General features: G+C 38.0%; 1 protein-coding gene across 1 annotated transcript in view; it reads left to right on the forward strand.

Moving 5' to 3' along the window:
- Positions 1-16229, forward strand: part of PRTG (protogenin) — a 111758-nt gene that overhangs the window by 41079 nt on the left and 54450 nt on the right. Inside the window, exons 3-5 of the mRNA XM_031453001.2 lie at positions 13030-13174; positions 14162-14295; positions 15793-15930. Coding sequence (XP_031308861.1) covers positions 13030-13174; positions 14162-14295; positions 15793-15930 — 417 coding nt within the window. The remainder of the gene's footprint in view (positions 1-13029; positions 13175-14161; positions 14296-15792; positions 15931-16229) is intronic.

The following is a 16229-nucleotide window of genomic DNA, read 5'->3' on the forward strand; positions in this document are numbered from 1 at the left end:
GGAGCCAAGAAGAACTTAGGTCTCCTGACTCTGGAATCTCTCTTTGAACCACAGCTACCTCTGTGTCAGTGATGTAGCAACCAAGAATACAACATGTGCCACTAGAATAACAGTACCATGAAGGGACCTTTGAGACCATGAGGGTCATTCAGGCTTCCACCTGATTTTGGAAACCTTTTACCATATTCTTTAAGGTGAACAGCAAGTAGCAGTTTTTAACATTGATTTTTATTACTAACAAATGTTTGTCCCCACTTACGGTAGCTATCTACGTATTTGTTTATTTATTCAATCAACCAGCAAAATTCCCTACCTTCTTGCATCTCTCCTAAAACAATTATTGTTTGTGTAACTGAAAACTTTTTTAAAATTCTAATTGAACTTATCTTAAGTTTTCCAAAGAATGAAAATGTCTTTGCTTAAATTTTTGCTTTTTTCGTAGTCATATAGACTCACATCTTAATACTTTAGTCCTTTCCACATCAACATTGGCCAGGACCAATTTTTAAAACCTTGCTTTGGTGTCAGGTGCTAGTTCTTAGATGCCTGCAGAAAAGAGTTTTGATTGGCCTGTTCATGTTTTATTAAGAATAAAAGAAGTTGTAAGAGTGGGACTTACTAGGTTAGTGAGCTATCATGAGAAGAAAGTTGTCAATACAATTTTGCATCTAATTTTTTTTTCACTTAGCATATCACAAGCTTTTTCTGTGTAATGATGTAGCCATTTTAAGGGCTGTGTAAATTCCATTAATTGAAGGTTTAATAGCTTCCTTCGGCATTTTTTTGGCTGTTATACATTAATCTGTTTTGATATTATACCGCCAACAGCAATATATAAGACTGTTTGTTGTCCTGCACTCTTGGTACTCTTGCCACTAAGTTCTGGTCATACTGATTCCGCCTCCCCATGTCTCTTGATTCTACCGGGGTATCTCCATCCCCAGTGAATCCTCCAGTTCAAGCCACCATTGTTTTCCCAAAAAGTCTGCCAGAGACAAAGGAATAAGGAAGTGTAGGAAGAGAGTGAGAGAGAGGAGGATGGAGAATGAAGAGAGGGAAGAAGTCTTGAGAGTGAGGGGCCTGTTAGTCTCTGGACAACATAGTCAATGATTATAACTTTTTCTCTAAGTTAAAAATTGGTTGTCAAGTATCAAATACGTACAGATACACCCGGATCTCTGCAGGCGCCCACCAGGCATCCCAGCACGAGTAAACGCCGGGGAGAGCAAGATCTGGGGTGGTGACAGTGAAAAAGGGTCTGGGGCAGAGGTGGACTTTCAGTCAGTTGCAGTTTAGTCCAGTTCCTGTACTCAGGGTCCTGGGGGAGTCAGCAGCCTCTTTTTTTTCTTCGTTAATTGAGCATCCCCTCAGGTGAGGGCTGTGGTTCTTTCTCCAGGTGTTTTCTGGTCAGTTCCAGTGGCTGAACTGTACTATCTGTGCCCCATTCCAGCTTGTCCTACAGTAGCCCCAAGAGGGGGGTTACCTACGTTCCCTGCCCCGTTTCTCCTACTGGAAGTAGTCTTGATAAAACTTGCAAAAGTTTCAATCAGCAGCCCAGCAGCCCTCCTCCTTTGTAGAAGGGTGATTCATGAGTTCTGATGGCTTGCCTAGTATGAGAGTCAGGCAGCCATGAATTCTGACACAATCCCCCGCCTAAACTGGTCAGTTGTTTTTGAACCAAACTCATAAGCACTGCTTCTTCTCTTAAGAGAATTTGTTCCCTAAGGCTCTTGAGTCGTGTATATAAACATACCTGTGGCTATTCTCTCTCCCTCCTGTCCATAGCCCTCCTGCCACCCTGCCCCAGCAGAAGTGAAGAATTATGTGGATGGAGTCATTCCAGAAGACCGACAGTAACAGGAAAGAAGTGGGCTGAATGTTACCTTAGCCTGAGATCTACACTGCTTTTCAGGAAAGAGAAGCTATGCATATGTTTCTAGGCAGAGAGGAAGAAAGCGGTCATGAGGGAGTGACACAGGAGAACGGGAAGAATAAGTGGAATGGGGCTCAGAGAAGGTAATCAGGGAGGAATTAAGTGTGCAGCAGAGGGCTGGCGTTGGCACAAGTTGGATGGTTGCTTACTCCTCAGAACCAGGAGTGAGGGAAGAGAAGCTCAGTGAAAAGGGAGACATGTTTAGGTGGTAAGGAAGCAAATTTATGTTTAATCAAATAATAGAAATAGCAAAGATCCTTTAGTGCTTTAAATGTTACAGGCACTATATTAAACACTTCACACATTACCTTATGAATCCATAAAAACCCTTCTAAGAATCCTATTTTATGTAACAAAGTACGTTCAGGAAGAGTAAGTAGTTGCTCAGTTATACAGTAGGGATGGTAACAGCTAAAATTCTGTTAATCTTTTCAGGGAGGTAAGAGGCAGGGATTTCTGTTGCAGATAGGACGTAGATAGTGATATGGTCTGCTGAGTTTACTCAAGAAAACTTTATTGAGTTGAATACAGGTCACTGTTCTAGCAACATACTGACAAGTAAGACATTGTCTCTAAAGTCAGGTAATTTGCAATTTAGGGTAAAAGTGGCTGGGAACTTGAATAAATTGGAAAGTTAGAGAATTCCTGAAACCAGCTATTAAAAAGAGATTAAGAGAAGAATTGTTGAACATCAGTGAGTGGTCCAGCTGACAGGAGGGGACTTGAAGAGCTTGGTGTCACTTCCTCCAGCCTGAGAAGTTGAATGTTGGGAGGGCCAGGCCTGGTGTTTGGCGGGACAGGGTTGATAAACTGTCAAAGAGGCAACGAATTCTCAGGTGTAATTAAAGGTGTCTTTTAATATAGTTACAGTAGGAATAGACTGGAAAATAAAACAGTCTGTGGGAAATTTGCATGTAGGATCTGTTTCTGAAAGTCTCTGGTTCTCAACTTTGTTACAGACTTTCTAGCCTTTCTGTTTATTTGGACACATACTTTGATCTAAGTATTTCCTTTGAAAAGCAAGTGTATAATACCTCTTAGCACCTGGTTGTCAGAATTGCCACAGATGCAAGCAGGATCCTAAATTCACTAGAAGTCAGTTTATAAACCACTGATAACAGTAGCTGTTGCAGACTCAGTACAGATTTTTTAAAAACAGGCTGACCCCTAAAATGTAGTGATTGCGTTATATTACTTTTATTAAACAGGTGAATTTTTTCTGTAAAATAACTTTTAAAAAATTTCAGATAGCTTCTTGCCTCATCTTAAGGCTATAATACATTTTCAGCTTCTGTTTGGAACTTGTACATTCATTGGTTTTTACCTCGGTAGGTAAAGCATCATTTATTGTGATGCTTTGATTAAATGCTGGATCAGGTCTCTTGGTTTACTTCCTGTTCAGTTGCAGGTCAGTCTTCGCAAGTCTGAAGGCCCAGAGTGAATCGGACTTGATGAAGTAAGAAGTTATAACTATGTTTTGATTAGTAAATCCTGGAGTGCACAAATGCATGATTTGAAAGACCAATGTTAACAGAAATAAACTTTAAACTACTATGCATAAAAGTCCGTAACAGACTCTGAAAGTGTGGACCTTTGAGAGCCTGAGATAGGAATCTCCCTGCTTTCTTGGTGAGCTACTTACAGATTTCCCCAGAGCTACTGATGAGTGACTTAGAGCCATGGAAACAGCACAGAGGTGTTGGAACGTGACTACTGGCCATGAACCCCTGCCATTTAGGACTCCCCAAGGAGGGATGGGCAGTAGCAACTGGTGCAGTCCTCGACCAGCTGAGGCCTCCAGACCCCCTGGCTGATCCACAGCATTAGGACCACCGGTGTAAACCCTGCATTCGGGTTCTCACCAACTGAAGTATTTCCTGTTTAGGGGAAGAATATTTTAAAGCAATTTACAAAAGAAAATTTTATTTTCTTATGTTAGGAAATAGTCTACCAACTTATTTTAAATTATTGGATGACTTGTCATTTCAAACTGTGTATCCATAATTTTTAGTTGGTTTTAAAATCAACATGTAGGAAATATTTCACTCTTTGCAACTTCCAAGAAGTGTGAATGGCACACTAGCTTAATGTTGTAGTCATACATTTCCAAAGCAGAAACATCAATGTGTTGCTTTCTGATAAAATTAAAGTTTGGAGAACATTTTCCTCTTAGCATTTTTGATCCTTTTTTTTTCTGACTGTAAATCATAGAAGCAAATGATTAAGTAGACAGCTGAAGAGGAGGAAGTCACAAATAAAATAGGCACTTACATTTATTGTGTTTGCAGGGTTGTTTTTGAGGATGGCGCATGTTTCTTGAGACCTTATTTCTTGCCTGTTTTATAGAGCTCTGGCCTCTTAACAGCACTGCTTTAATGACTTCTTGTGGGGCTCTTGGTTTATGTTAGCACTGACTGTGGAGGGAAGAAAGAGGTCAGGTTTCACAAGGAGGCTGTAGACTTGTAAAATCATACCTAACTGGCAGAAACAAAGTCCACATCAAGGAGAAAGCGAGATTTGCATAAGAACACAAGGTGTTATGCCATTTAAATAAGTGCAAAATGTCTTGATAATGCCGAAAATGGTCTGTGAACTAAAATTTTAGGGGAGGATCGAACATTCATTGTAAAGGATGTATTCATTGGCTCAGCTTAAAGCCCCACTTAAAAAAATTAAAATAGGAAAACAAAGTTTAAGACTGTCATGACATAGGTATTTCATATTTGTGCATGCTCTTCTCAAGTTTCTAAGTTTGATACAAAATTTTAATGTAATTTTTTAAAATTTAAAAGTGCTTTTTATCCAGATGTTATTTTTCTCATAATTTTCAGATTGAAGGCACCGACTGGGAAGAAAATCGAGCCTCCATAGAACACAGATGATAGTTACCCCCAAAATGAGAAGCTCAAAGTATATAAAAATGCAGATAAAAATTAAGGATGAGGGATTTTATCAGGTAGTGGAGCAATAGTAGAAAACTTGTGCAAACTCTTTCTTCAGTCCATTTACCATAGAGGCATATAAAATTTACTTTTAAATATCGTTAGCTTTTCCTTGATTATGTGTTTTTGTAGGAAAAAGTACAAGTTCAAAATGCATAATTCTATAGCCAGAGATCTTGTAATCTGGGCCCTATTATTTGATCATTGAGGCAGAGGGTTTTATCCTCTTCAGATAATTTATCTATGCACGTTAAAAATGGGAAGATTCCTTTTGTTCCTCTATACTTTATATTCCTTTATGTAAAAGCTACATAGTCTGGCTTAGTAGGAAAAAAATAAAATTTTAAATCTTAGGAAAAAAATACCTCTGCCTTTGTTAGGGTTTTAAAGTTTATTGTGTGCTGGTCACTAACATCCCTTGCTTGACTTTCTTTAAGTTACTGTTCTGAAAGCAAAACCAGTGTATTCCTAGCAAGACATCCTGTAACTGTTACTGCTTCTAGGGCCACTGCTAGGAGTTGGCTGGGTGCCAAGCAGTGCCTGAGTACACGCTCATAGTACTGTGTGTGTATGTGTGTGCGTGTGCACATATGTATATGTATGTATAATTTAATGTTATTTTTATAAGGTATTATTATCCCCATTTTACTGGGGAATACTGAGGCTTGAGATTGGGTAACTTCTCAAGGGCACACCGCTTAGGCATGCAGAGCTGTGATTCTGACCCAGATCCGTAGATTTTAGTGTCTGCACTCTTACCCTCAGGGCTCTGCACTGTACCACCTCTCTGTATGCGCCTGAATTGTGCCCTGCATTGTACTGGGTTTTATTCCTGATTTTCTTTAAACCAGTTAAGATGAAAATTTTATCTTAGTCTTAATATCCTTTACCTCAGTTTTCTAATGCCTTAACTCTGTCATTAAGAAATGAAAATAAATTAAGATTGGAAAAACAGTAAACACTATTTCTTCTTATCTCATTCCAACAGAGCCTCAGAAGTAGGAAGTCCTTTTCTCTGCTGATTTTACATGTTGTACATTGCTATTTTTATAGACTGCTATTATAAAAACTCATGGATATTTTTCTTTAAAGCTTAAAAAAAATAGCCTAACATCTGAACCATTTGTTTAAAAATCAGGATGAATAGATAATTGTTGATATTGTTGATACTAGTAATCCCTGGCCTTATTTTATAATTTCCTAGTCTCCTTAACATGTCCAGTTTCTCCTCATTCTTGTTAAATGAGAACCTGTAACGGTGCTTCATCAATCCATCTGCTCTCTCTTCCTGTGTTCTCCGTTCAGGCACCGTAGTGTCCCCCAACCTTCCAGGCATATGGGCCGGAACCTTCAGAAAAGTTTGGGTCTTTCCTTCTGTTTCCCTTGAACACCTCATGGCCAAATCATGTTGTTCAATGTACAGCATTTCTTGTATATGCCCTCCCTTCCACTCCTGTAGTCTCTGCCATCATTCAAGCCCACAGCTGGTCTCTCCTCCACTTTCTGAAAGCCTCTTAACCGGTCTCCCTACCTCTACACGCTCTCTCTCTCTAGGTGTTTGGCTTTTTGATGATCAAATGTATGTGGGCTTAGAACTAGGAGAATAATAATAAAGGAATAGCTAATATTCCCATGAGGTAAACTAGTTTTTTTAAATAGATTTTAAAAGCTACTTGCTTTGTAAATAAATTGTAGACTGGGGTAGTATGATTCAGTTTACTTGCATACCTATCTTTAACAGGTTCCTAGAAATGGAAATACTCCCACTTGAGTTGAGCCATAGCTTCAAAATCCTAGTATACCAGAGTTTAAAGATGCTCTTCTGTCTTGGAAATTTAGGAATTTAACACATACTCTTACCCAGCTAGAAAACCAATGCATATTAACTTCTGCCTGAGCAGCAGAACTGTGTGGAAGTAGAACCAGTAATTTTTACCTTCCACAGAAAGTCTGGGTATCTCATGCTTTCACTCATGAGAGAATTCATGTAGGATCTCTGGAGATTGCCTGGATTCAGATCCCACCCTCACCACTTGCTGGCTGCAGAACTTGAGCAAGTTGCTAATCTCCCTGTGTCTCAGTTTCTTGAACTGAGAAAATAGGGTGATAATGGTTGTGAGGATTAAATAAACTAGAATATGTGATGTACTTAATGTGCCTCCTTGCAATAAAATACATGGTAAGCTATTGTTATTTCTGTCAATATTATAACTGTTACATGCTTTAATAATACTCCATAATTTTCCTTATAGCGTTTCTCACGATTTAAAATTACTGTATACTTGCATAGTAATTTAGGTGAATGCCTTTCTGCATTGCTGGACAAAGACCCCTGGGGACAAAGCCTCTGTTAGTTTTGTTCATCACTGGATTCTTGGCACCTTGAACATACTAAGCACTGAATAAACAATTGTTGAATAAATGAATGAATTTAGGAGATTACTTTAGTCTAAAAGTGTTCCATAAGTCTGATTAAAACCTTTTTCTGGACTGAGGTGACAGTTAATCTGGCCCATTATTTTATGAGTAATTGCATGATTCAAAGGCTGTCAGCATGGGTTAACTACAAATTAAATTAACGGTATGATTATAAAAGATAATGAGGTTGATATTAATGTGTGATTCATGGTGATTAACTCCTTTGTGTCATAGTTATAATGTATATCTTTATTAGCAGAAATATTCAGGTTTTTATATAACTGCTGTACATTGACTATACAATTGCATGCTTACCATGTAAATAGTTTGGTAGTAATTGACGCCAAACTACTCTTTTTATTGGGGGGGGTGTAAAAGCTAGCCACCAAATCGCATTTATTGAGAATGTACCCAGTCAAAAAGAATAAAAAATATATAATTGGTATAAAGATATCAGTTCCTTTAATGTAGCAAAGATACATACATGTATTTCTAATAATTAGGCTAAACAGTTTAAAGATTTAGAAGGAGGGTTGATAAGACACAGTGCTTTTGGACAGCATTTAAAATTGAATCACATTTTTTTGTAAGATATTGTCCATGGTGGTTTTTGCAGTAATGGGTTGAGTTATAGAAGCCTTTGAAATAATAGTTGGAAGCCACTTGTGAGTCATGTGCAGCCCGCATCTAACACTGTTGTATGTTGGGAGGATGTTTTTTGAGTGGGGAGAGGGAAGGTGACAGCAGGAAGACCATACAAAGACTGTTACGGTGATTCGAGTGAGAGGTGTCGGGACAGGAGTATGGGAATGGATTTAATACACGTCTAGGAGTTAAAATCAGTGGGACCAGGGGATTGATTGAAGAGCGTGCGGAAGGAGTCAGTAGTGTCTAGCTCAGGTGAGTAGCTGCACAGCGGTGTGACAGGCTGGGAGGAAGGAAGATGATTTCATTTTGGGCACGATGAGTTTGAGGTACGTTTTGTGGATTCCAGGTGATGGTGTCTGGTAGGCATAGAGCCATGGGTGTGAAGCTCTGGGCTTGGTGATCTAAGCTGGAGATGTAGTTTGGGACTCGGCAGCAGCAGATGGATGTAGTAGGAAACTGAAAGTGGATGAAGTCACCCAAGGAGAATGTGGAGAGAGAAAAGAACAGAGAGTCTCTGGAAGGGGGAGCAGAAGGAAGAGGGAGAGCCCCTGGTAGGGAACAGGATGGAGTCAGAGAACTGGGAGGAGTGAGCAGTGTCCTAGACACTGTTCCAACAAAATCATAGGGGAAGAAGGCAGGTTAGATGCTTGAGGCATGAAGTCAGAGAGGGAGAAGGGGAGGTGGCTAGAGTAGACCGCTCTTTAGAGAAGTTTTGATGCCACGGAGAAGAGAGACAGTGGATAGCTGCTCGAGGGGTACGTGCTGTAAAGAGAGGCCTGGAGGTTTGTCTTTTTGTGTTTTGAGGTTGGGAAAGACTTAGACACGTGTATAAGCTGAGGGAAGGAGTCAGGAGAAGAAGAGTTTAAATATGCAGAAAGGAGAGAGATGTAAGAAACATAGATACATCAGGTTCCCAGAGGCAGGGGTGGAGGATGGGGTTGGCACCCAGATGGAGGAGTTAAAACCGGAGGAGGGAACTTGCGTTTATTACTGAGTCATGCGTGCCTCTTGCTCTTCAGTCTCAGCGGTGCTGACCAGGGTCCCAGGGAGGGTCTGGCCTGGTCTTCTCTGGGGAGAATCATTTTGCCAGCCAGCTGAATTTTCAAAAGGAACCGAAAAGTTACCCATGTTAAGTATAAAGGATTAAAAAAAAAATCTTTTTATGGTACTTGCTTCATAACTTAATGAATAACAGAGTGGGATCAAGAAATACTCATGCTTCATGGCTGTGTTAACCAGCCTTATTGGGGTAGTCGTTCCCCAGTATATGCGTGTATCAGACCTCAGACGTACACATTGTTGTGCACCTTAAACTTAACACAATGTCATATGTTGGTTATATCTCAGTAAAGCCGGAGTAGGGAAGGGATGGGAAGATTAGGAAGTAATAACTGAAGGATATGGGATTTCTTTTTGAAGTGATGAAAATATTCTAAAATTGATGATCGAGATGGTCACAAACTCTGTGAATACACCCATTGCATTATATACTCTGAATGGGTGAATTCTGTGGAATGTAAATTACATGCACTGTGAATTATACTTCAGTAAAGCTGTTTCCCCCACACACAGTATAAAAAATAAACAAATGCCCTTGCTGTGTTACAGGATACATCTGTTTATCTTTTAGTTCTCAGACTTTCGTGACGCCAGTTCTAGCCCATTTGACCTAAAGTGCAAAGTTAGTTTAGTTTTTATAATAAAAAAGCTAAGGGGTTTCATAGACTTAACGCATCTGGGAAAGAAGGAGGGAACTGCTGAAGGAAAAGGGAGTCGTTCAGAGGCATCATTATTGTTTGATTGGTTAGATGAGATTCAGAGTAAAAAATGACTCTCAAGGGCCTAAGTGGTTGGAGGGAAATTACTCAAGGCAACAGAGTGATTATTTTTCTTCATAATCACAACACTGATAAAAAGTTTTACAATAAATATATAAAGAGCCCTCACTACATTGGCTTACTTAATCTTTATAAAAATCCGTTAAGAAAGGAGGGACAGATTTTTGTCTCTAAAAATAACACCACCAAAATATCAGGGATTGTTTAGAATCAGCAAACGAAATAATAAAAAGCATTATTTTCTTCTCATCCCAAGCCTTGGCATTTGTACCAGGGAGACTCCCCACGTTTCTAGTTACTCTGTTTAAAGACCTAATAGAATTAGAAAACATTTTTTAAATTTCAGTTTAATTTAGCAAATATTGCTTTAGTGCCGAGTCTGTGCCATTCACTGACTTAAGGGATCCTGCAGAGAGTATGACCCACTACTCACCCTCGTTGAGCTCAGTGTGTAGAATGGGAGGCAGACTTGTGATAAGCAATTATAAATAATACTGTGGGATAAAAGTGGCAATAAAAGTCTTCAGTGTACAGAAGTTGTAGAGACAAAGGTCAGGAACAACCTCCCAAGGGATGAGACGGGAGAACGAGGCTTTCAGTGACAACAGGATTTCATGGGTGGACAAAGAGACCTAGGATATTTGAAAGAGAAGGAAATGCTCACATAATGCTCAGAGGTATAAAGTATAGTGTATTCAAAGAATTATAAGCAGTTCAGGGTTCATGGAACATAATTTTAGGTGCTTGACTACAAGGTGACAGAGCTTTGCAGGGACTAAATAATTCATCAGCAACACAAATCAGATTTGTATTTTATGACCATCACTCTCGAAGGTTAAGCCGTTGGCAGGAAAAATATCACCTAAGATACTCCTGCAAGACTTCCAGGCAGTAGGTGATAAGGGCCTGACTCAAAGAGTACTATTAGGGATGGAGAGAAGTCAGAGATGAGCTATATATTGATGTACATAGATATACATAGTGAGAGATTTATCTTGTATATGTGTGTGAGATAAAACGTACTGAATTAGGTGCTTGACTCATTGTGTGGTAAGAAGAAAATGTTCAAATAGGTAGGGTTGGGGGAACTACTGCTTTATGAAGAAAAGTTAAACTATTAGATATTTCAGTCTGGAGAGGTAAATGCTGGGAAAGAATAAGATAAAAATGATCACTTTAAAGTCTGTAAATTGAATATAGACAGGATTATCAATGACAACTGGGGCTAAAAGTCACCCCCTCACACATGGTAAATGTGGGATCAATAAAAGCAGTTAATACTTAATAAAGCAGGCATTAAACTTTTTGAAACTTAGGTCTTAATTCACCCAGAATATGAATGTATTTGAGAAAAGTTTTGTTAATTAATGAAAGATAAGCTTTCGTTGTCATTGAGAAACCGGGCTGTTCTGAGTGTGAACTTGTTATTTTGAAGATGAACCTAACCATCTGTTTCCTGATGCTTCAGTGAGTGGGCCTGAGGTCTGATAAAGAATGCAAATGTGTGTAAGTAGATTAACATCCTAGAAAGTGATTACGGAAGCAATTAAAGAGAAAAATTATGTTGATTTTTAGAATTCGATGATTCTTAAAACATTTTATTCTTACTCTTCACACTCTGAAACATACTGAGGACCCCAAAGAGCGTCACTTTATGCAGGTTGTATCTGTTAATACTTATTCTTAGAAATTAGAACTGAGAAGTTTTTTAAAGTAGTCATTAATTAATTTTGAATGAGAACATTAATCAGTTGCATATTAACATAACACATTTGATGAAAAATAACTATTTTCCAAAAAACTTTAGTGAGAGGAGTGACATTGTTTTCCATTTGTGTGAATCTCTAGTTAGCCTGACAGAAGGCAGCTGGTTTCTCACATGTATCTGCGTCTGCAGTGTCTATTGCTTTGTTACCCACTATGTACTCAAGAGAAACGAGAGTGAAAAAGGCAGAGACTGGATATCATACCATAAATGCTTTCACCCTTGTGGATTCACTGACAGCAGCAGTTTGAAAACCACTGTTCTTGAAGAAGCAGGAATTTTTTGTTACATACACAGAGTATCGTTTACCCTCACTCCACCCTTTTTGGAAGCGGATACCCCTAAGAATATTTTCACCATTTTTCACTGGCTTTATTCTATACCTCAGAAGGCCCATGATCCATTTACAAAGTAATGAAGTCAAGCCCAAGGCAGAATTTTTTAGTCTGTGACCTTTTTCCCTTCCCAGTCTAATGAGGCATAAGTCATCTAGCCCTTACTCCTTCTATTTTTCTTACAACTTCTCACTTTTATCGATAAATTGTAAAGCCAAATATATTTTTTGAACAATCACTGGGGCCCTTTCTTTATACCCTGAAAGACTTAGCGGAGGGGAGGCAAGCCATAATATTACCTGGAGTTTGGACTCCGTCAAAGTGTGAAACCAAGGATGCTGATGACCAGTTGCTGGAGGCTTGCCTAGAATGGTAAAGAAGAGTTCTCTCTTGAAAATATCAACACTTCAAGATTTATCTCTACTTTAGAAATACGGAGGTCTAAAAATAGTCTCAAATCTGTGTACCTTTTATTCATCAGACAGGTGTCTTTCCTCTTTATTTCTCTTTCTGCTTCATCAATACCAACTTCATTTGATTCCAAACATGGAGTGAGATATCTGTGTCCAGTAAGAATCAAGTCTCTGTTTTCATTAAGATAGCTGTAGAACCTCTCCATTCTCACTGCCACCACTCAGTTGTGTCATTTCTATTTAAATAGTCTGTTGACCTTTTGACTTGAGACACTACTTTTTTCGATCCATCCTGTGTGACAGCACCTGAGTAATTTTTCCCAGGCACTGTTACTATCATGATACTCCCTTGCTCGAAACTTTTCAGTGATGCCTTAGTTTGTAGCATGGTACAAATCTGTTTTATCTCTACTCTCCTTCCACTTTTCCATGAACCCTTAATCTGACTTACTCTGCAGTAGTTAATCCTGGTTGTTTCCTCACAGTCCTGCGAACACAATCCTGTTGCTTGAGAAGCTTTTTAGAATTTCATTTTGGAAAAGACCAAACTCATTTAGCTGGGCAACTGCCCAGTGGTTTTTATAAAATTATTCCTTAATTTCTCTGTGCTTGTTAAGTTGGCCTTATGTCTGGGCAGGAGTTCAAATTTGACAAATAATATCTAGAATAATGTTATTTCTAAGTATAGTGTAATAGTACTTGTACATATTCTGAATTTAACAAACTTTATCTTATAGCTATTTCTGCATTTGAAGTTCAGCCAATTTCTATTGAGGTCCAAGAAGGTGGAGTTGCTAGATTTGCATGCAAGATTTCATCAAACCCTGCTGCAGTCATAACATGGGAATTAAATCGGACAATTCTACCTGTAACTATGGACAGGTAAATGCAGCTTATGTCTTTAAAGATGACACAGGAGTAGCAAGGACTTCATAAAGCTGTACAGGAGGGAAAGACCGTTGGAGAGCTCATTTTCACTGTTGGTAGCAGTAACCAGTTTCTTAAAGACATTTCAAAGTTAGGCAAAGAATTAGATTATGGGTCTCGGGTACATGGGACATAGTTCCTGTTTTTTTGGTTCAGATCAGAATTCAAATACTCTGTTCCTTTCCTCAAACATCTTTTCCAACCTTGGGACCACCTGAGTACCTGGATTGCTATCCAAGGATTTAGGAAACTGAATTACACTTCTACTGCTGGGAATAGTAGTGCTGGTATAAGGGTCTCCCATGTATGCAGTGGTAGTTGCCCACTTCCATCTCGGCCTTCTGCTTTCCAGCCCCCTCTACAGTACACACACATGCACACGCACACACGTGCTCACGTGCATGCATGCACCTAGTGCCCTGAAGGTGATAAGAGTTTAGAGGTCAAGAACTTGGCAGCAACTTCAAAAGTTTGACTCCTGTCCTAATGAGCAGCAATATTCCTAAATTGACAGAAATCATTTGCTGAAATGGTAGAGAGCGCTAAGATGGACAAAGTTATTTAAGGAAAAGCTTTAAAAACAAAACTTGTATTCAGATGTATCTTGGAGAATACCTAGGCAAGAAATCAGGAATTTGAAAAAAATCGTACTAAGCTCTAGACCACCAGTTAGTTAAATGTAAGCTATAATGTCAAGTGAGACTCTGTAGAAAATTACACTGATAGATTTCACAAACCACATACAGCATAATCGTGTTTTAGAGAGTTGTAAATAAAACCCAAATAAAACTATTCAGTCAAACTAATATTTTAGAAGATCTTTAAAGTATTGCATCTGGCACTTTTTAAAAAGTTGAGTATGTTAATTCGTATCATAGAATGTATGTTAAGATAAAATATAAAATCTTCTGCAAAGTTTAATCATCTTCCTTCTCATAACAGGATAACTGCCCTACCAACAGGAGTATTGCAGATCTATGATGTTGACCAGCAGGATGCTGGAAATTACCGTTGTGTTGCTGCTACTGTAGCCCACAGACGTAAAAGCATGGAGGCCTCTCTCACAGTGATTCCAGGTACCGCACAGAAGTGGGGTTTACATCAAAGTATGGATGCCCAGCTGTTAATTTTCCTTCTCTGGCTATGGAAGTATGCCATAAAGTAGTACTTCAATTTTATTTAAATTATTATCATCTATTTTTATCTGTTTAAGCAACTTTCTCAAACTAACTTGTTTTATATGTTAATGTCAGCATCTTTAAGAAAGAATTTTTATTTTGTAAATACTTTACTTTTGTTTTTTAAATATAAAATGCAAAAAACACACACAAAAAAATAACAATCATCTGTTTCCACTGAAGGTGGCCACTTCATTGCCAATAAAGATATACTTGTTTACAGTTTGAATTTTTTTGTTTGTTGTTCTAAGAAAAATTACAATGTCCATTTGTGGAGATGATGCCTACTTCTTATAAAGAGTGATGTCTATAGAAGTAAAACTAAATTATTTTTTACACTAAACAATGTAAAATATACAAAGATATGTTTTAAAATGTCCCCAGTTCCATACCCAGGAATTATCATTGTTAACATTAAATGAACATAATTTCATATAGTTTGCCATACTTGAGTATAGTTAGAAGGGAAATTAGCTAGAGAGATGAGTATGAGGAAAGAAATATGCATTTTATTAAAATGGAATTAAGACAGATGATAGTTTTTGTCTTTAAATAATTCAATTTACTTGAATGTAGTAGAAGAAAACCTGGCCTAAAGACATTGTTGAACTTCACATGAATGTTTGCTCTTCGCAAGAGATATTACTTCCTAAAAGGTCCTTTAAGATTGAAAAAAAAAATTTTAAGCACTGAGTCTGAAATTAAATTTTAAATGCCGTGTTTTAATTTTAGGTGGTATCTATTAGCTTCTTGGTGTGAAGGATAAAGACAAAAACATTGTCAAGACTTCTTCCCTTCTCCCCAGTATCACATAAATTCCTAACAAGATTAGTGAAAGCATTAAGTCATTGTCTGAACTTCAATTAAAAGTGGATGATGTGGAAATGGCCTAAGTGTCCATCAACCAATAAATGGATAAATGTGTCTTATTCATTTAATTAAATATTGTTCTATTATTATTATTCAATAAAAAATGAAGTACTGGTACATGCTACAACTTAAATGAACCTTGAAACATTATGCTGAGTGAAAAGAATCCAGTCACGAAAGACCATATAATACTTGGTTTCTTTTTATTGAAATGTTTGGAATAGGCAAATCCAGAGACAGAAAGTAGATGAGTGGTGGTCAGGCTGTGGGGAGAGAAGATTGTGGAGTGATTGCTGATGGAATGGAGTTTCTTGTTGGGGCAATGAAAATGTTTTAAAATTAATTATGGTAATAGTTCTACAACTCTGAAAATACTAAAATCCACTGAATTGTACACTTCAGATGGGTGAGTTACCTCTCAATAAGGTTGTTTTTAAAAAGTGAGTAACTTCAGCATAAGTATTTTAACTTGTTTTATTTGTATCTTATAATTTATTTTTATATTCTACCTTTTCCCTCTCAAAGGGAAGGAGCCTAAGCCCTTCCACACACCAGCCATTATAGCAGGTCCACAGAACATAACGGCATCTCTTCATCAGACTGTTGTTTTAGAATGTGTGGCCACGGGAAATCCCAAACCGATCATTTCTTGGAGCCGTCTTGGTAAGTCTTAGAAGTATTTTCCTTCAACTTTGTTCACACCAGTGAAACTGATAACATGTTTATTTTACATACAAACTTTTCGGTATTTCAGTGTGTAGAGGAAAGATTTTAGCGTAGAGAATTTTATGCTTTTTATGATAGTGATTGTTTGGATAGTGATCTTTTGACAAAATTTTAGATCATATGAGATCTAATCTGTTCTTAGAAACAATAATTAGTACATATATGAAAACTAAAGAAAATGTGCAGTGTACTGTATGTATGTATTTACATGCAATATGGTGTGTATGTGCAAACTG

The sequence above is a fragment of the Camelus dromedarius genome, chromosome 5 (genome assembly GCF_036321535.1).
Source record: "Camelus dromedarius isolate mCamDro1 chromosome 5, mCamDro1.pat, whole genome shotgun sequence".
Taxonomy (NCBI): Eukaryota; Metazoa; Chordata; class Mammalia; order Artiodactyla; family Camelidae; genus Camelus; species Camelus dromedarius.